Source organism: Takifugu flavidus, chromosome 5 (assembly GCF_003711565.1).
Source record: "Takifugu flavidus isolate HTHZ2018 chromosome 5, ASM371156v2, whole genome shotgun sequence".
Classification (NCBI taxonomy): domain Eukaryota; kingdom Metazoa; phylum Chordata; class Actinopteri; order Tetraodontiformes; family Tetraodontidae; genus Takifugu; species Takifugu flavidus.
This window is the reverse complement of record NC_079524.1, coordinates 9,883,262-9,904,165: the sequence shown is the minus strand read 5'-3', so window position 1 is coordinate 9,904,165 and position 20,904 is coordinate 9,883,262. Positions and strand designations below refer to the sequence as shown.

Genomic DNA, 20,904 nt, shown 5'->3' with positions numbered 1-20,904 from the left:
GGGGCTGTGAACGCTGTTCTCCCCTTTCATACAGAGGTGAAAGCAGCTGTTTCAGGTCAACTTCCAGGCTCTTTCTTCGGGGGGGTCTTCGCTATCCTAGCGGGCCTCCAGCAGACAGGGTTCTACAGGGTTTGGATTATTGATCTTCCTCCTCCTCCATTCATCGTGATAATGATGTGGTACATAATAACAGACCATGACGATAACACGTGAGTCAAATTTGAGGATTAGGCCCTCGAAAGCAGACATTGGTGTCAACCATGTTGCATTTTAACCAACGCCTAGAACAAGAGCAATGGTCTGCCATGAGATATTTCTCTTTTAGCTCATTATTATTATTTTTTGTGTTGTAATCTGAATCATGTTTCCTGGAGCTTTAACATATAATAGAACCGCTCGATCCAAAAGGGACCTCTTCCAACGTCCTGCTAAGAGATGACAGCTTGCTCGGTTTTGAAGGGAAGAAAATCTACGTGACGATGTCTTTTGTTGCTGTTCCAGCACGAGCAAGTGTTCCAACGGATGCTAATTTCTCATTTTTCTGTTCAACAAGCATCTTTTCAACAATGAAGGACATATGGCACCAACAGAAGAACAAACCCCGTGAGGGTGTTTCATGCCCCCGACCACCTCTGCAGATGCCAGACTCATGTACAAGTGTATAAAAATGTGCCTCCGGCTTTTAGAGTCAGTAGGAAAGTGTTTCATTAGTCAGAGGGTCTTTCCTCACTTGTACAGTGCGTACCTCCAGGTCCTGCTCCTCATTATGCAATCAGCCCAATGCGTGAGGATGCCTGATTAGATTGCTCTATGGCATCACACACACACACACACACACACACACATTCTCTCTCTCTCTTTCTGGGCAGCAGTCAAGGTCACCTAATTGATTCAGTTCCTTCCTGAGTCCACAGATTCTCCTGCAGGGCTGTAATTGCATTTCTGTACCAGTCTCTCTAATGATGATCACAGTAATTTAATGCAACACACACACACACACACACACACACAACACACACACACACACACACACACACACACACACACACACAGGCCTTGTCTCTCTTTACTTGCCCAAATTGGCTGCATTGATCAATGAGGATGGTACAATGGCCATAACAGTGAAGATGAATCATGAATACCTGGACAGGCTCAGGTGCTGCTGCTCTACTCTCTCATTATTTTGTATCTCTGCCCAGCAGACTCTTAAAAAAAAAGATGAGTCCCTGCTTACACACTAAGTAGGCAGAAACTGGTACATACATACAAATTACATACATCCAAACTTGTCTTTTCCTGGTGGCAAAATAAAAATGACAGATGGAATGGCAGGCCATGCTGCTATCCTTAACATAAAAGTAGTAGTAGTAGTAGTAGTAGTAGTAGTAGTAGTAGTAGTAGTAGTAGTACCTAACATAAAAGTCAGCTTAATCCACGTCCACTGGCGGGAATATGCAGAAGGTTGCTTCAGAAGGCTGCAGCTGTGCCTCCAAGTAATAAACATAGTGTAGCAGCGAACTCTGTATTACCCGGTGACAGGTGCAGTGCTGTTCACACGTGCCACCAACAGGGGGCGACAGATTCCCAGTACGATGTAGAGAAAGAGCGCTCCTTATTTTATGAAAGTGATATAATCTGATTTTTTAACTTCTGATTAAACATTTTAATAATCAATTTAGACATTATTGCACGCAGTTACTTTGAACAAATTTAGCATTTAAAACAATGCAGACCAGATTCCGGATTAGGGAGCCCATCGTACCACGAGGGTAACGTGACTGCACTGTGCAGATTTTATGTGGTCGTCTGACGGACTTTAATCCATTGACAGCCTGGTCAGTTTTTCCACAGAAATCGGCTTTGGTTTAAAACACGAAGGTCCAGCACAACCCTCTTTAAATCTCTCTCTCTCTCTCTCCGTGCGTGTGTGTGTGTGTGTGTGTGAGCAGACATTCCTGCGCATCAGCGCAGCGGCAGTCGGAGGTTGATGGTCCGCGCAGGGAGGACACTGTCGGACACAAATCAGCCATCGGTGTCGCCGTCACAACCGCAGCAAACATGCAGGTGAGGAGACGCAGATCACCGTAATATTTCTGTCATCACACAGACGAGACGTGCCGCGTGTTTTGGGGCTTTTTTGCAGCTGGAAAGGGGCAAAATTAAAAGCCTTTCAAGTAAAAAGAAAAGCAACAGCAACACATTACGTTTATGCGACTTGTTGGTTTACCTGATGCTCGGAAATGTGACTGAAAATGAGTTTGTGACTGAAGTTATGTAACAGCGGGGCTGCCGAAGCTCGGGGGGGGACTGCTGTGTCGCCAGGCATCACGGCTTCTTCTCCTTACTCCTGTTCTGTATGTTGTTAACGTAAGCATGACCTTTACCGCCACATCTGCTTTGCGCCTATTTTTTTTTGCCTTCGAATTATTAACTGGAGGAGGAGAGGGGGTGTTGCCCCCCGGCAGAAGAAGCCATTCAGCAGATCAGCCCTCAGCAACAAGCAGCTTGAGTCCAAATCTGTGATAATTGACTGTGGAGAGAAAATGCAGCCTCCCCAAAGTGACTCCAGAACACCTCGCATTTCCCATCAGCACTCCTGCCTGTTGGATTTGCCTGGAATCGGTGGATCTTTGCCCCGAGGATGGTTCTTTAGACCCGATTTTGGTGCACAGCCTCATGAGCGCTCCGAAGGTCCTGGTTTTGCGTGCCTGATAAAGATCTGCATCCTCATGGCCCCACCTGTCAGTCAATAAGAGTCCATAAATCCCCCAGAGATGATCAGGCGAGCTGCTGAGAGGCATTTTTCTGGTTCGTTAGCTGTGACCTGAGTTTGTGGCTGCGTGTGTCGTCGTTTCGGCCTTGAATTCAGGTGTTTCCCTTTAATCTGTGAGAGTTATCTGCACCGTGACGACGATGAAACGTGGCTGTTCTTTGCTGAACAGCACATCTGGATGCTCGGAGGACTGAAACCCAGCAGAAGAGGTCCACCCAGTCGATGCTATTTTCAGAACGGGTGGATTGATCGTTGTAATAGTTGAACGTCCTCAAGACATCAATCCTCTTCTTTGTTCGTCTCTAATTAGTTGACTTTTCTCTCCGATCAATGAAGCCTGGCAGAGATTGATACGCCGCTGGCTGATGTGTGTTACGTAGGTGCTTTATCGTTTTATTGCATCTCTATGCGTTTGTGGTTCCATCCGGGAGGTGGTCAAGACAACTGGCTGAAGGTCACACCGAGCATCTGAATGAAGGAGGAAGGCGATTTAAGCGAGCATTCCAGAACCTGCTGATCTACTGGGATTATCACTCACAACCATCTCCAGAGTTTACAGTCCCACAAAGAGAATATAGCCAGGGAGCAGCATCTGTGTGGAGGAAAATACTTCTAGCTCGGCGTTCCTGATAGAGCATGTGTCGACTGTCAAAAATTGACTGTCGAATTATAACGTCGCTATTGTATTCATGTATTTCCGGGATGGGGATAACAGCCATCTAAATGGGAGAGCAGAGCCTGCAGGCAAGGTCAGGTAGAACATCCAGAATTCAGAGTGCTTTAATGAACTTTGTACCAATTTAATTTCAATTCTGTCGCTATTTCAATTTGGGAGTTTTGCCAAAGTTCAACGAGTAATTAAACTTCGGTCAGCAGAGGGGAAAGTGTCTTCTAGAGGCCAGCTGAGCTGCAGCTGTGAAGAGCCTTCAGATTAGCATTAAATCCGTGGATGTGGAACTCGGAATGGGAACGTTACAGTGGGTCGTGCTGCTGCTGGCCTCACATGGATGTGCGGATCTTTCGTTTTCTCTGCCCAGCAGGACTTTTGTTGCTAAAAAGGAGTTCTTTTCTCATGAAGTCAGGTCACTGTAGGTCACCTTGTGTCCATGTTAAGGTGAGAATCTGGTGTCGTTTAGGGTTAATGTTGGGCATCAAGCTGTGGTGAATCAGGGGATGAAGGATGCATTCTGATAGGAAGGGTCCTCACAAGCATAGGAGTACAGATGCCTATTTGTGTGTGTTTTCTCATCGACGTCCACAGTGACACCAGACAGGCTGACGGCACACACACACACACGTACACACACACACACACAAACACACACACGTACACACACACACACACACACACAACACACACACACACACACACACACACACACACACACACACACACACACAGAGTGCATTGTGCTGCACCTGATACATCATCCACCTGTTCAATAGGTGAGTGATCGGTACCTTTAAAGAATTGAGCAGTTTAGCAGCTGCATCCATTAAAGTTCCACACAGATCAAACACAGATGAGAGCCGTGTTTGACATTAGACTTTATGTCATTATACCGAGTACACAAACAAAGCCACAAGCTGTTTTATTTTCTCTACGATGACGTCTATTTTACAACCGCAGGTTTGTTTGTCTTTTTTAAGCATTTATCAACTTCTCAGGGCACAAACACATTAAAGACGCAGGAATAAAACATCACTCAGTCACCATTTAAAGTTGTAAAGTTCAAAAGCCATTGTATTGTGTCTTCAGACTACAGTATTTTAGACGCACATGTGTGTGTGTGTGTGTGTGTCCTCTGCTCACAGGGTCCCTCCATCATTGTTTCTTACTCCAGATGAAGGCGCACATCAATGTAACACGCGTTCGCTCTCTCCGTGTGTGCGTGTGTGTCCAACACACACCCACAGCTCCTCCATATGGGTGTGCTCTCCTCCCACAGACACTGATTCACACTGACAGCCATTCTACAGAGGAGCAAGCAGGCAGGACGTAAATAGTTTCAGCCCTCCATCATCTGACGGGCGCGTAGAGTCGGCCATCAGTTGTGTTTTAAACGCGGACGTCTGCAACAGCGGCTGTTCCGGCTGTGTCCCACAGGTGTGAACATGCACCCGACAAGGGGTCGTTCAGACGCAAGGGAAAATTCCAGTTGCTCCCCCCCCCAGCTGTGTAAACAACAACTCCCTGTCAGCTTTTGTGTGACGATGTGCATCGACCCAGAGGCGTCCGGGGAGAACTCCATCCCCGGAACAGAACAGTGCTTCCGTGTTGCTCTCAGGCTTGAGTGCTGGAAGTCTGCGAGTAATGAGGCCGGAGTTTACGCTTCATGTAAACCAATAAATCATTTATGGCGAACACGGTCGTGCGCGCCACTTCTGAGAGCTGTTAGTATATGGGCTGCCTCGGGTGTGTGTGTGTGTGTTGTGTGTGTGTGTGTGTGTGTGTGTGTGTGCAGGGGAAGTTTGTGCACAAAGAAGATGGGCCTCGGGACAAAACTATAGAAGTGTTCACTATTTGTTTGTGTGTGTGTGTGGTGTGTGTGTGTGTGTGTGTTTATGGCTTTATGAGCCGTGATGCTGTTTTAAACACTGAGAATTCTACTCCGGCTCTTTCGGTTTTCCTCTTCCCTCCAGATATGGATATTAGATGTTGTTTTTTTCCTTCTCTCTCTCTCTCTCTCTCTCTCTCTCTCTCTCTCTCTCTCTCTCTCTGTCTGTCTGCCTGTCTGCTCACCTCTGTCCACCTCATCATGCTACCAGCCTCTTTGTCCCTGCCGTCTTTAGCCTCTTCCTATGCTGCCCTGTCCTTGCTCATCTTTAGCTCTTTTCATCCCTCTGCTCATGTGGAAGATGCACTAAAATAGCCTTGCAAATGTATTCCCCGGCAAGTGCTTCCCTATCTTCAACGCCCCCCCCCCTTCCCATGCATTCCTCTGTCCTCTGGCCGTCCTTCCCTCCTTCTCTCCCTCACTGGTCTAATCTCAGTTCTTCTCTCTTGGTTCTTTCAGGAAGATGAGTCCTTTTCTCCTCTCAGGTTTTTCTCTTTAGCTCGTTGTGTCTTTTCCCTTTCCGCATCCCCTCTCACCAGGGAAACTGCCATGTGATCAAATAGGCATCCAGCGTGTCTGCTCTGTCCTCCTCTCTGCTCCCTGTTTCTCCTCCTCTGTCATCTTTTGCCTCTCTCTCCTCCTGCAGAGTAAACACAGAGAATATTTGCTCTTGTAGACTCCTTCCACGAATTTGCACCAGTGCATGTAAACTAGTATGTGTGTGTATATATGTGTGTGTGTGTGTGTGTATATGTGTGTGCAGATTTCTGTTAAACAGCAGCTAAAATAAATTCAGATGATGTGTAAACATTAAATGAATGAAGAGTATTTTTGGCTTAGGGGGATCTTTTGTACCGATGGAAGGTTCTTGGTTATTTATTTTAGTACAAAAATGGTGACTGCCCAAAACACACCATAACAGGAAGTATGCTGCAGTCTTCTCTCCTTTACACGAGGCTCATAAGGTGTACATACTGAATTTTCAACATTTAACATCGATATTTATTATGCCAGTTTTTACAATTATCACACGTCATTTGAGAACTGAAAAAGGGAAAAAAAACATTAATTAAGGCAATTTTTTTCCCACTCACATCTGCTCCATCCTAAAATCTCCCTTTTATTCAGCCAATTGTATCACACTTCCTCCTGTCCAGGTGGATGGTAAGGTGGCCGACGGCCTGCTGGGCGACGCCAACGGCGTGGAGCCGCCGCCAGGCAGAGTGAAGGACTCGGTGAAGTGGCAAAAGCCGCGCTTCTCTCGGAAAGCTCTGATGAAATGCTGCTTAGTCCGGTGGATCATTGCCAGCACGCAGCCTCAGGACAAAGGTGAGAGACACACACCAGCGGTGAGTTCCTCTGACGGCTGGCACGTCCAGCGGCGTGGCCTCCTGACCTTTCTGTGGACACGCCTGACCTGTTGACCACAGGGTCTCCAGAGAGCCTTTATTTCCATATATTTCCAAATGTCTCAACAATTAAAGTCCGACATTAATATTCTACTTAGAGCCGATTCACCAAACACGCGCACACGCTCAAAAACACTCCGAGGCTTGACTTTGTGTCATTGCCCCACCCAGTGGTCCAGATGTGACATTGCACCCCTGTCTTGCGACCACAGCAGGGGACATGGTTCCTGACACACTCGTGCGTGTAACACACGTGATCAGTTTTGTAGTCCGGTTTGATCAGCGCGTGTTTGGGAGTTCTGAGGTAGAACAAAGGACTTTTCAGACGTGCCTGCTTGCTGTTGTCCCTGATTCCTCTCTACTCTGGCTTTCCTCCTCCCTCTCTCTGTTGCTGGTCTCTATCTTATCCTCCACTAATCCTCCACTCTGCCTTTTTTATCTTGGTCTTCTCGGCTTCACCATCATTGTTTGAATTATCAGTGTTTTCAAATGAGGCACTTGTGTGATGAAAAAAGCAACACATTTCCTGTTACTTTGTGGACATATCTGGAGGGGCTTCGTGCATTAAAACACTTGCAATAAGCGCCAAAATGATGACTAAAGGTTTCTCTCTTATCTTGTCCATCAACCAGAGTCTCTATTATTGCGTACTACCAACGCTTGTCGGTGGACCCCAGCTATCTGATCCTTACAATATTCATATACAGACAGAAAGCATCAAGGTGCACGTGTGCTTCATCTCAGTGTTTTCTTTTAAAACATTTTAATTCTTACGCTTTGAGTTTGAGATTTGCTGACCTGACTGGATGTAAATCACATCCAAATGAATTCTTTATTTATATGGTGTCAACAAGCAACAATGGCAAGGAAAACTCACCTTTAACAGGAAGAAACCTTGAGCAGAACTAGGCTCATATGAAGGGGGCTTCAGCTGATGGCTGGCAGGGCAGAGAAGGAGGAGAAGGGAGGACGACAGATAAAAGAGAGGATAGACATACATCACTCATTTCAATAATCTAGCAAGAGATGAGTGGCTCCATGGGGGTCAGAGGTCAGTGCACAGCTGTGAGGGCAGTGATACCTGTAGATGGATACAGAGAGAGGAAGAGGAGGGAACGAAGAAGGAAAACGCCACGAGAAAACGTGTTAACGGCGTCATCGCTGACCTACAAGAGAGGAGAGAGGAAACGAGAGAAGAGGACTTAAACTCAAACAATCTCCTACTGACCTCATCACGACCGTCTGCAGGCTAATGTCAGAACGTCGATACTTAATCACTCGCTGCTGAGATTAATCTGCGAATTAAAGCAGCACAGAGGAAGAGGAGAGTTATGACATGTGTAATAGGAGGCGGACTAGATCCGGAGCAGCAGCGCTGATATTTGACGGCTTTTCGTGAGACGAACCTCAGAGGGCGAGCGTGTCCGGCACCGTGTCCTGGCTGAAACTGGAGGAGCACTAACGGACGTCAGGGTCGTGCACGTGAAGCGGACGGACATTCGCGACGACCACAACAGAACAGGGGTTCAGTTCGGGAGGAGAGGCTGAAGCGAACGGGGAGAGGAACGGAACTTTCCAAGGAAATCTCACACCAAGGAAACGTTTCTGGGAGACACTTTTCCAGATTCCCCTCAGTGTTCTTGAAACTCGTCCCCAATAACCAGGCAGCTGCGGTGGCACCTTTAGGGAGCAGGTGGTCGACCTTTGGAGGATGAACGCCTGTAAGGTTGAGTGCAGGACTGAGATCGCCAAGCTGCTGCGCTGCGTCTTCGGCTTCATCACCGGGACACCGGGTCAAGGTATTTGCTTTAATACGGGTTAACCTTCACTATTTGTCTTTGACAGTGCCGTGTTAGCGGAGATGGCGTTTTTAAGTGCATTAAATTCTGTTTTCATCTCAGTTTAATGGGTTTCTATCTCATGCTGATAAAAAAAACCTCTGCAAATCTGGGATCCTCACTCCATTTATCAATGAAGCGTCAAGCAATTACAGAAAAGGTGGATTTTTACCTCATAACCTTTTCTCACAGTTAAACTAATTCGGCGTTTATCAACTCAGACAACCCCAGCCCCAGATTTTTAATGAACACGTCCAGTGGATAGAAGTAACCATTAAGTAAGTCAATATGGTTGAAAATTGTTTGTATTCGGCTGATACTAATGTTGCAACATAGCGCGTTTTAAGCTTCTTTTTTCTGTTTTTTTTTAATTGTTATAATGCGCATGTGCAGTACACTTGACTTATTTGATGTGCTTTCAATAATTTGTACTGCAAATAACTACGGCAGTAGTCCAGTACATATTTGACCTGAAAAACATCCGGAGAGACTTTGAAAACAACAAACAGAAAACAACAAGCAGACTCTGACAGAACGGACCCGAGCGAGCAGATCTGGGGCAAATGCTGAGCAGATATTTAAGATTGATCTGAAGAAACGTGTTCGACGCCACCTGGTCCACAGCGGCAGTCTTAAACGCTTGTGTGTGTGTGTGTGTGTGTGTGTGTAACTCTGTGCTCCATAAACAGATACATAGTTATTTCCTCTGATCAATTCTTTTCAGCGTGTGTACTGAACAATCCCACGAATGCTCAGGTAAAGGAGCCGTTCCTGTTTTCCCTCCGTCTCTGTTCTAACCTCGCCTCCCTGTCCCCACCTTGATTCATGCCTGCGTTTGCTGCCGGTTGGTCTCCGCCGTCCCCTTTCCCTGATGTATTCCGAGCCAGCTCCGGCTGCAGGGTCTACACGTCCTCTTCAGGGAGGCAACAGGAGACGCATGACCTGATCGATGTTCCCTGCAGAGGGAAGCACGGTCATCTCTTTCCTTCAGCTTTCTCACCCGTTCTTCATTATGTCCTGTCTGGGCAGCTCCTGCTATAGATAGAAGGAGCCGTTTGGATTCCATTGATCCGTCACTCAGGCCTAACTTTGCCTTGAGCAGAAGCCTGGGCGATAAAGAGAAAGACATTTGCAAGGGGGGAAGAAGAACAATGCAACACACAGGGAGGAGGAAAAGGTGAAATAGCTTTGATCAAGGACTCGCTGCTTAAATTATGCACCCATGCTGGGGTTAGCTAAGATGGGGGTTTTTTTTAAAAGGAAAAAGGGATTATCTCACAATGAAAAGAGGCTGAGGTTAATTGGAACCTCAGGAGGATGAAGGGGTGAGGCAGCCGTGGAAGATGAATCAAACATTCAATCTTTTTCATCTGTACATCAGGAAGAAAGTGGAAAAGGTGATTGAATGGCTGAGCATGGTCTGGGGAAGTCCAATTACCTTGCTGTGAAGACTCCAGGGGGCTCATTGTGTGATCTATTATATGTAAGTGTTGATCAGTTTGCGAGACAGATGTCTGGTAGCTCCTGCTGCGACATTTCTATATTATATTCCTTTATTGTTCATTTTGCCCTCGTCATTCCAGAACACTCACTGGCAGGCATGTGGGGGAATTGAACTGCAGTTATTGGTTTGCTGCTGACTAAGCTCTGTGATCCTGCAAGAGTCTCAAAAATGTAATCTGGAGTCTTGGGTTTCTTTCTGGCCCAGTGTTGGTGGGTGAGTTCAACCGCACACTTCCTGAGTGACTGAGCGAATAGCGACTACTGCCGCCCAGTGGCCAGATGGCGTAATGCGCGTGGCGTGTGCGCAGACCATGATGAGAAAAAGCGTGTCCAGACTCATGGGACTGTGATGGAAAGATATTTGTAACTGATCGCTGCAGAAGCATAACCAACTGGTCTTGAGTCACAGTTTATATGGAGTCACCTCCATCTGTTTGGTGGTTTGGTCTGGTGCCGCAGTGGAGTTTGGATTTTTCCTCTGTTCTGCCGGTTCACCTTTGTGTTTCTGAAAAATCTGAATTTAAGGAGCCTACGGGGCCCCGTTTTAATGAAAGCCAGTCACAGCAGTTGGCCCCAGGAACCTTTTGGTGCATTAAAAACAGAACGAACCAAAAGGACAAGAAAGCAGCAGGGAGAGTGCCTTTAGGAAGCTAAAATAATTAAGGAAGGGGTGTATTCATGGCAGAAATACATTCACCCACTTAAAGAGAAAGAGCACATACCAAGTTAAGTCGATACTGTTATAAGTGTTGTACAACTGTCCTCTGGAGGACTTTTAAAGCTGTTTAATGTTGAGAAGAAGAGAGTGAGACGATCTGCATGAAAGAAATGTGGATGTGTGTGATGTGAAAGGTCAGAAGCTCCATGCAGCTGTTTGATCCCCCAGCTCTGTCTCGCACACTGACGTGGTGTCATAATCTCAAACAGATTTTTAAATGTGCTCGCTGACAAAAGGCACGTGAGCATGTGCACACACAGGCTGGTAGTCGTGCAGCTCACCTGTCAACTCTCCAGCTTCTTCAGCTCCTTGGAGCAGGTACAGACTTGGCTCTTATCCAGGCTCTGCAGCGGTATTTTAGGTATTTTCAGCGCCCCATCGTCATAGCTGAACAGCATTATGGGAGCTGTGATGGCTGCTCTGTCCGTGGAGGCCAGGAGGCGTCTCTCGCTCTCTCGGCCCAGTTGCCTCTCACACTGTGGCCACGGTGCCGCCAGGTACCACCGCTCAGGTAGGGGCTCACCGGCTTCTCTCCCGTCGTCGTTCTTTCTTACATTTTCTTCAATGTTTTCCTTGAAATAATTTTCCCCCCGCTCCTTTCGTTATGTTTAGTTCCAAAATGTCCCACTCAGGTCATTAACTTCTATCACTTCTTTAGATTAAGAAAAAGAAAAACCATTTAGGAATGAAATACATCATTTATAACACATTCTGAAATCAATTGTTAAGTTCAACATTTGTAACATTGTAAAGGTAATTGCTGAATATTAAAACTATACAAATATTGACATAATAGAAAACAAAATACTGCAGATCAGAGTATCTATCTATCTATCTATCTATCTATCTATCTATCTATCTATCTATCTATCTATCTATCTATCTATCTATCTATCTATCTATCTATCTATCTATCTATCTGTCCTGTCTCTCTGTCTGTCTATCTGTCTGTCTGTCTGTCTGTCTGTCTGTCTATCTATCTATCTATCTATCTATCTATCTATCTATCTATCTATCTATCTATCTATCTATCTATCTATCTATCTATCTATCTATCTATCTATCTATCTATCCTGTCTCTCTGTCTGTCTGTCTATCTATCTATCTATCTATCTATCTATCTATCTATCTATCTATCTATCTATCTATCTATCTATCTATCTATCTATCTATCTATCTATCTATCTATCCTGTCTCTCTGTCTGTCTATCTATCTATCTATCTATCTATCTATCTATCTATCTATCTATCTATCTATCTATCTATCTATCCTGTCTCTCTGTCTGTCTGTCTAGTCAGCTGTTGTTGATCCTTTTTCTTTTTACCGTGCGCTGTGTCAGCAGGCAGTGCCAAACCTACCATTTAAAAACCTGTTAGTGTCCTAATGGGCCCCCTCCCCCTCCCACTTCCCTCCTTCTCCCCCTCCCTCTCTCCCTCTTTCTCTCTCTCTCCCTCTCTTTGCTCCCAATTGCTGCAAAACAGTCATTTTCTCAAAAAAGCAGATGTGTGTGTGCGTGCCTGCATGTGTGTGTGTGTGTGTGTATGAGCATGTCACCTGATCCACTCTCGTGGTACCTGGAGAGTAACTCTGACCTTCACATTGATTCATTTGCTGCAGAGACAGACGAGTTGGATTCGGTCATTTTTAATATTGAGGCTGTTCTGTTGTCGCTTATTTGTGTTTATTTTATTTTATTTATTTTATAAGTACAAAGCTGAGGAAGGAGAGGAAGCTCCACCACCGCCCCCCCACAACAGTATTGATCTCTCTCACCACACACACACACACACACACACACACACTGTTCCATTCATCTCGCTTATCTTAACTGTCATCAGTTATTTGGTGATACAGTCACTAACCCACACATTTGTTAATGTTAAACATTAACTGTTGCTTATGTGTAATTTATAGCTGTAGAAATCATTCCTGGATCTGCTGATCTTTTGAGGCGTAATTAGTGTGTAAAAATAGTTATAAGTGACAGCAGTGGAAATGTGAAAAGAGCACAGTTTGCAGCATTTTGGGTTGTTTTGGCTTCATATTCCACCCTTCCTCCAGTGCTGCTGCCAGCAGATGCATTAAATGAGATGAAAATTGATCTCAAACTTACAAAATGTCCAAAACGGAGACAGTAAACGACCATACGAAGTTCACACATCAAACAAGACTGTGGGAAAATGAAAAATCAGCAATAAATAACTCGACTGAGCAGTAAAACTGTCTAAAAGATCTCATACCAGCACGAGAAATGGGAATTCATCTTTGTCCCAGTGTCAAGTGTCTTTTCCGCTACTCTTGGCTGCAGAATATTTAGTTATAAACACCAATAGTTCATTTGGCTGTCTGCAACTCGCCTGAGTAATGTTCACAAACATTAAGGAGAAAGACGAGGGAGGAGCAGAGAAAGTCTAAAGTTCTGGAAGGACGCAGAAGATGGAGGGAGAAGGAGGAGGCGGAAACCTCTGGTGGGAGCAAAGGCAAACAAGACGGATACAGGGAGTAGAGGCGAGGACGGGGGGGACGTCCAGAGGAGGGACTGGACGTTAGATGGGACACTTGGCTCTGACGTCTCCTGTGATCAGTGACAGAAAAGTTGCAAATATAATCGGCGTCTGGAAGGAAAGGAGGGAGTGATGGAAAGGTATTTGAGGAGGAGGTAGACACCGGTGTGGGGGGAGGTTTCGTTCCCTGCACTCCTCTCAGTTTCTCAGGATTTCCCTCCCAGGACGCCGCCGCCGCCGCCGCCGCTGCTCTAAGTGCCTCCTCTCCTGGGCCGTACTCTTCCATATCTGGCTTTTGCTTTGGACAAACAGAGAATCGGCAGCAGTGACGGCGGATCGTTGAGATGGTAACGGGAGGGATTTACCGGATCTGAGGACTGTCGGCTTTTTGGAACAATCGCAGCCCCCAGAAAAAAAAGTAACTTAAGGGCAAATTTACTGTTGTGGAAATGTCGCTTCGTTTTTCTGGATTACCTCACAGTCGTGTTCAGCCCAGTTTTGGCTTCCATCTGATGACATAAGGACTAAAAGGTCAGCCCGTGTGGTCGGGGAGCACAGTCAGGGTAATTTATTTATGATCTCTAATGTTGTTTTACCCTCTAGAAGGATCGAAGTTGAGATTCTCTTTAGTTTAAATGCCCCTTCCCTTCCCTGCAGTGGCTCTCATCTTAAAATCACCCTAATCTGCGTATGATGCTCTGAACTCCCTAAATCGCTCTCAGGACATTTTCATCTGAGGTCATTTTTGAGAGTTAATGATGACGGCAGGGCTGATAATGGCTGCCGGGAGTACGAGGCTGAGCGGTAACTTGTGTCTGTGCCAGTCTGCGCTCCCGAGGGAGAGCACACCGGAGGAGAGCCTGGAAAGTGATCTTAACCGTCTCGTTTAACGCGCTGTAATAAATGACTCCCAACACGGCCCCCGTTTCCCCCCATGGGTCTAGACAGAGACCTTTTCCATATATGTCGGCTTCCACATATTTTCCACTTCAGCATTGGTGTTGACTTAAGAGCAGCCTCCGTCCAGCTCGCTGCTCTGGCTCGCTCATTGTTTTCCGGGCCGGGAACCAAACTCATGCTGTCACGATCCAGTCAGACTCACGATCCCTGAGTCCCTCTGCTCAACACTTTTTGACTCGCCGGGCCTGGATTTACTCGCCCTGGCCTAGACCTCCGATCGGCTCTCTCTGGGCCAGGTCTCACGCAGGCTTGGCCCTGTAAACTCCCACCCCCCCATCCAGGAGCCATGGGGATCCAGGGCATGGAACTGTTTGCCATTGGTGTGGTCATCATCCTCTTCATGGCAGTTCTCAAGCAGTTTGGCATCTTGGAGCCCATGTCTTCATTTGAAGGTAAGGGTCCGTCCGAGGCCCCTGGGTCAGAAATGTAGGATAAAAATAGGAAGACGTAGACTGAAAAGGAGCAGAATAGGAATAAAGTGGAATGTCATAGACAGCTTTAATCAAAATCTGCCAGTACAAGCCCAGATTCTTGATGAGATAGCACTGCCCCAAACTAGGAAAGATATACAGAAGTCAGGGTAAACACAGCTGGAAGGAGCTCCTGCAACCAGCCGAGACATTACCCCTCTTTGACTCATCCCAAAAAGAAACAAAGGCCTAGCGCTAATATGAAAAATAGACCTGTAATTATCATCCCAAAGCCCGTTTTGCAGAGACAACCAAGCACTTTGCTGCATCTAAAATAAAAAACAAACACTATATCCAAAGAACCAGAGTGCCTTTTTTCTTCATAGTAAATCCATACACAGCATCTGAGTGGGAAAAGGTTAATGGGTTTTGTTTTTGCCAACTAAGTGATACTGCAGCGCTCCGACAGGGAAGCAGCCTGTGTATATTTGGGACAGTAAAAGAGTCATCAGATACTGATGCAGTTCCCTTTGATTACACTTTTGGGCTGAAGGCCAACCAGTCGGAGCCACCTGCCGTCAGTGCTCCAAGACTTTTACTGCGCGGAGGCTCCAGCCGGCACATTATGGCTTCTCCTACGACTCTGGGTCACGAGTAATAAGGTCAACTTGGAAAAAAAACGTCCAGTAATGTATTTCATGAATTATTGTTCCTCTCAATCCGCTCTGCGTAGCTGTCCCCCCCCCCCCCCCCCCCCCACCAATCGTAGAAGGGCCTCCTTCCTGATCTAGCATTACTTCGCATCAATTATACATGCAGTATCGAACAGGCTTTCTCTGAGGCTGCCTAAATATGGAGTCTGAAGCACTCCTCCAGGACCTGAAGGACACCGCCTGCCCCTCTCCCAAATTCTCGTAATGTGTTTCCATCCTGATTACCGCTGCTTCATGACTGCATCACCTCCGCATCCCACACCTGCAGCATCGTCAGGAGGGCCGTTGTCTCTCCACCCATGATGGGCATATTTAACTGTCGGCCAGCACTTTAAAAGCGTGCTTATCATCAGTCACTGACCTTTTATACCCAGATATTAGCAGCAGTTAATAACCCTGGTGTGGATCGGCTGCAGAGGTCTGTGCTATGACGGGCAGAAACGTTCTATTTTGTTTTCTGATTTTTTTCCTTTTAGGGTATTTTTAAACAGAACCGCAACATATTTGTGAAGCATTTTTTTCCCCCACTCGTGCTTCACAAACGCTGAATCAGAAACAATGCTGAGTTTTGATATTTTCCTACATAAAACATTCAAAACCAGTGGCACATAGTGAACAGTGAACTGTAAACAGAAGGGTAAAGAAAAGCTGAAATCAGTTTAAAGTTAATATTTACCTTTGTTTTCCTACTTTCCATTTTTTTTGCTGTCTTCCTCTGATTTCTTAAAACATTCATCCTTTGTGTGTATGTGTGTGTGTGTTCGTCTGTGTGTGTGTGCGTGTGTGTGTGTGTGTATAAACTGTATATGCATATATATGTCTTCATGAGTAATTCCATTAATTGCCACTAGAGGAAGCTGTCGCCGCTCGGTTTCCCATCCGGACTGAGTGACACGCTAATGAATCTGTGTTAGGGGACCCCAAGAGAGACGCCTAGAAAGTGGATCAAAGCGCTAACTGGGAAATAGGATCCGGGACACCTGTTAACCTTTGTCACTACCCTTTCTGAGTCCTTAAAGGCGAGCCTTAATTAGAAACTAATCAGGCGACAATGGGATGATGTGAGGAGCACACAGCATCAGTCACCCACACAGTGATCGGTATCACTTCTACACAGAATGTGGAAGTGTTTTATTAATAAGTAAGGTTGGGTTTTTTTTTTCAGCAATTAGAGGAATGAAGGTGAAATAGCTCCAGCTTTGAGCCACATCTATAAACTGGATTTCCTGGGGATTAAAGAGCTTTTTTTTTTTTTTTGTTATTTTCCACGTCTCGTTCTCTGTTTGGATATATTTTTGCAGCAGTAAACTGACACACGACATGGACGTTTGGACATTGCTGTCAGTTGTGGAGAATAACTAAAAGGTTTTCTTTTTTGGGGGGAAATCAGAAGCTTTCAGAGAGGAAGAAGCAAGACTTGAATTATTGGTCTGACCAGAAGGTGCAGCAAATACAACAATGTAAAGGTAAAAAATAAAGAAAAGGAAGACTTAAAAAATTGAGAACGAGGAGAAGATGAGTGTGAGGTGGGAGACGGAGGGTCTCCAGACTGTTGGCATCGTCTGCCTGGTGATCATGTTCCTCAAACTGATGCACCTGCTGGGCCTGATTGACATCACTGAGACGGGTGAGACGACCTGGAACAGATGCAGTAATGGGGGGGGGGGGCATGAAAGGTGCCCGCTGGGGGAAAATACTTTAACTCTTTTGAATGCAAGGACAGAAACCTTTGCACCGAATGTATTTGTGAACTACGGTATTTGGCTGCAAGAAATGGTAACCTACTTTCCAGAGCCCACTTGTGTCGCTGGCGTGTTCGCTGATTGGAACCAAAGCTGTGGTGTAAATCACTGGGATTTACTGGGAGATCTGGCTTGAGATCATTTGTCAATGTGGACTGTTTATCTGTTAAAGAGAGCCAATGTGTTTTAGATTAACAAGTGAGATGATCCAATATTTCCTGACTCGCTTTGCTCCATTTTCTTTGCCTTTTTTCCTCTTTGTTGATTCATCTCGGCTGGATGTTTTGTCAGGAAGGGAGTGAAGTGTTTTCCTCTGGATCGCATCACTTTATTCAGGCCTCACAGTATCTGACATCATTTGACTTGTTTTCCTTCTTCTTTCTTCCTCTTACTGTCTGTCTTTCTCACTGTTCTCCGTTTACACCTTTCACTTGATCTTGGTTTGAACCCCCTTCCTCCTCCTCCTCCTCCTCTCCACCATTCTCTCTGTCTAAAGATGGTGAGTATCAAAGTGGAGTTTAAGAGATCCTCCCTCCCCCTTTTTTGTGAATATCCCCCTAACCTTCCAGTGCTTTCTCTTATTGTGCCTGAACGGAAATTAGATTGAATTCCAAAAATTGTAATTAATAATTGGTTTCCACCGTAAAGAAAGTGGCTCCCTGTTGTCCTTTCCTCCCTCTGTTAACCCCTCCTTTCCTCCCACCTGTTCTATAATAAATTTCCCCCCTGTGTGACCCACCCCTCCCTGAGTGTTGACCTGCATCCACACACTCAATGTCTGTCAAATCCTCCCTGTTTTTTCTCTCCTCCTTTTACTCTCTTTCCTCCTGTCTGTCTCTGCATCCCTCCCTCCCTTCCTCCTTCTCTCCATCTGTCTGTCTCAAACAGACAGCAGTGACAGCGACCTGGAGCTCTCCACGGTGCGGCACCAGCCCGAGGGGCTGGACCAGCTGCAGGCTCAGACCAAGTTCACCCGGAAGGAGCTTCAGTCTCTCTACAGAGGCTTCAAGAACGTATGTCTGTCTGCTGGCTGCTCAAAGTGCCCAATTCTGATCCTAATGTATTAATATTTTCTTCCTCCCTTGAGCAGGAGTGTCCCAGTGGAATGGTGGATGAAGAGACATTCAAGACCATCTATTCTCAGTTCTTTCCCCAAGGAGGTCAGAGATTTTATCATTGTCTCTGCTTTTAGGGAACGTATATAAATTACACTACCCGCTCGCGGTGAAGATGCAGTTTTTATGTTGCTCCGATCCAGCATTTCAATGTTGTTTCCAAAATTAGAATCAGAGCATATTACTGTCTGTGGCATGCATGACAGTGGCCGCACGGCTCGCCTCAGTTAACCATGTAATTGGGTCCACAGATGCGACCACGTACGCCCACTTCCTGTTCAACGCGTTTGACATTGACAGAAACGGGTCCATTCGCTTTGAGGACTTCGTCATTGGGCTGTCTGTGCTGCTCAGGGGCTCGATCACAGAGAAGCTCAACTGGGCCTTTAACCTGTATGATATCAATAAGGACGGTTACATCACCAAAGAGGTACGCCTCAGTGCTCCTCCTGCAATCACTATGTTATAACATTGTCATAACAGCAAATATATGAGTGCATTACGGCACTTCCAGGCTGCACAAATTATTCAGTTAAGACTGACCTACAGGTGAAGTTGATCTACTAATGTGAAAAATATATTGTTTATATTACATGACAGCATAATCCTTACCGGTACATTGTTATCTTGTGTTGTACTTATCATCCAAATCATTTCTGTCTCTGCTGTTGCTTACAGGAAATGTTGGCGATTATGAAGTCCATCTATGACATGATGGGGAGGTACACCTACCCGTGTGTACGCGATGAGGCTCCCTACGAACACGTGGACAAGTTCTTCCAGGTGAAAACTGCACAGCAAGGAAACGAAAGACAAATGTTTGGTTTTGGTTTTTTAATCCCTGTGTTATTTCCTCCAGAAAATGGACAAAAACCGGGATGGCGTTGTGACCATCGAAGAGTTCATTGAGACCTGCCAGAAGGTTTGTGTTTTTACAACCTGCTGCCATACAGATTTACAGATTTTATATATTTGTCATATACCTTATATGAAGTTATATAGATATATAGATTTATAAAAAGGCAGCACTGGTTAATCACTGCCAACACACATAATTTATACACTTCTTCCTGACTCAGGAGTGCTTTTACACCTCCCTCAGTCCTGTTACAGTCTCGCCCATCATTGCTGTCAGCTGTGACAGTGAAAGTGAAAGTGAGCTTAACCTTTCAATGATAGGGACTTTACAGTTTGGATAACTCTAAGGGCTTAAATATTAATCACAATGATGAGATTTTCACTTCTCCTGAGTTACAGCTGAGCGCATTAAAGCTGTTCCAAAAGTTGTAAAATGTTTGTTAGTGTGCATGAGTCTGGACAGTTGTCAGCGGGCATAAAAGTGTTGCCGCAAGAAGTTCTAATCAAATAATAACAGCATTATTTTGCAAGGGAAAGTCTGTTCTATTTTTGGATTTTTCATTGTTTTTGACAGGATGTGCAGTAATATCGTTATAAAATTGTACCTGGAATTCTTCTGTATTGTTTGTGTTTTTTTATGTCTCCTGCCTCTCGTTCCAGGATGAGAACATCATGAACTCCATGCAGCTGTTTGAGAATGTGATATAAAGCATCTGGATCCTCATAATAGTTTTTCTTTATCCCCAACAACACACACACACACACACACACACACACACACACACACACTGGAGCATGTTTGCCATCAAATATGTCATGTGAAATTTAGTTTGCACTATAATTTTTTTAATGTATTATATGTGCCTCTAATAAAGGCATTGTAGATACCTGCACCTGATACACCCCCAGTGTATGTATATATGTATAGTTCCTATAGTTATACTGTATATGTTGTGTTGTATGGGTCTCTTTTTGCTCCCTTGTTGGACCAGAGATGAGCATTTGTTTTGCAGATCTTTAGGTTGATGTTAAGTAGCATTTCTCCATAGAATTTAAAAAGCATCATTTAAATTATTTTGGTATTTTTCAACACTTTTGGTCAGACTGCAAAAGTGAGTTTATGCGGAGATGTGAAGAAACCAACAGACTGTTCTAAATGTGGTCTTATGCAGCAGTCAGGGTTCATTGAGTGCAGTTCTTCAGTATCCAGCATGCTGAGTGCCACAGTAATCTGTACAGTATGACCTTTGTGATGTTGGTTAATTAAAAATGCTGTTGACAGCTCTGCCTTCTCTCGCTTTGTTCTTTCCCTTTTACTGCATCCTGATGACACAGAAGAGATATAAGCTATGGCCAAAACATAAAAGAAACTTCGCCTTTCGTACACTTTTGCTTCAGCGTTTACTCTCAACTTGCATGTATCCTCTCTTTCTGTCTTCTAAATTAGATATCTCCTGAACTGAGTTGTAATTTTTTTCCCCCCAATCTAAAACATGTCTCAGGAGTCGATGCAGCCCCCCCGTACTTTGTTTAATCCCAGCATTAATTAACAACTTCTTTGGGGATGGTGAGACAAGCGATGAGAAGCAGAACCCCATAAAGGCTGTGGATTGTTACAACTCTGCTGTCAAGGCCTGAGGCTAAGTCATGTGGTAAAATAAACATCTGTTTAAAATTCTACTTTGATCGCATGGAAATAAATACAATTTTGTGTAGACAAATCGGCTAATTTTTTTTTTCTTCGTGGGTCAGGACTAAATTCTTATAATCCAGTTTATGGGTCAACCAGAGCGGTGAATATG

At 45.1% G+C, this 20,904-nt stretch overlaps 1 protein-coding gene and 1 long non-coding RNA gene across 5 annotated transcripts; one reads left to right on the top strand and one right to left on the bottom strand.

Moving 5' to 3' along the window:
- Positions 1 to 1,799: 1,799 nt before the first annotated feature.
- kcnip3a (Kv channel interacting protein 3a, calsenilin) lies at positions 1,800 to 20,383 on the top strand. 4 transcript variants are annotated; one of them, XM_057031935.1, is made up of 9 exons: positions 1,800 to 1,835; positions 1,950 to 2,064; positions 6,489 to 6,660; positions 18,018 to 18,142; positions 18,220 to 18,289; positions 18,496 to 18,674; positions 18,923 to 19,027; positions 19,104 to 19,166; positions 19,763 to 20,383. In XM_057031935.1, exons 2-9 carry the CDS (start codon positions 2,059 to 2,061, stop codon positions 19,808 to 19,810), a joined length of 768 nt encoding a protein of 255 aa, XP_056887915.1. In that variant the 5' UTR covers positions 1,800 to 1,835; positions 1,950 to 2,058; the 3' UTR covers positions 19,811 to 20,383. The 4 variants fall into 4 exon arrangements, with proteins under 4 accessions (XP_056887915.1, XP_056887916.1, XP_056887917.1 ...); XM_057031936.1 differs by lacking the exons at positions 1,800 to 1,835; positions 1,950 to 2,064; positions 6,489 to 6,660 and adding an exon at positions 10,672 to 11,310; XM_057031937.1 differs by lacking the exons at positions 1,800 to 1,835; positions 1,950 to 2,064; positions 6,489 to 6,660 and adding an exon at positions 12,602 to 14,656.
- On the bottom strand, positions 4,304 to 6,671 carry LOC130525316 (uncharacterized). Its single transcript, XR_008950455.1, has 2 exons — positions 6,426 to 6,671; positions 4,304 to 5,971 (listed from the first exon to the last, which is right to left on the bottom strand). It is a non-coding gene; the product is annotated as an uncharacterized LOC130525316 (long non-coding RNA).
- Positions 20,384 to 20,904: the final 521 nt, after the last annotated feature.

Excerpts from the sequence above, each read along its gene's own strand:
- kcnip3a (XM_057031935.1), top strand. Across the intron at positions 6,661-18,017 it reads CACGCAGCCTCAGGACAAAG|ACAGCAGTGACAGCGACCTG; the intron begins GTGAGAGACACA and ends TGTCTCAAACAG. Across the intron at positions 18,675-18,922 it reads ACGGTTACATCACCAAAGAG|GAAATGTTGGCGATTATGAA; the intron begins GTACGCCTCAGT and ends TGTTGCTTACAG.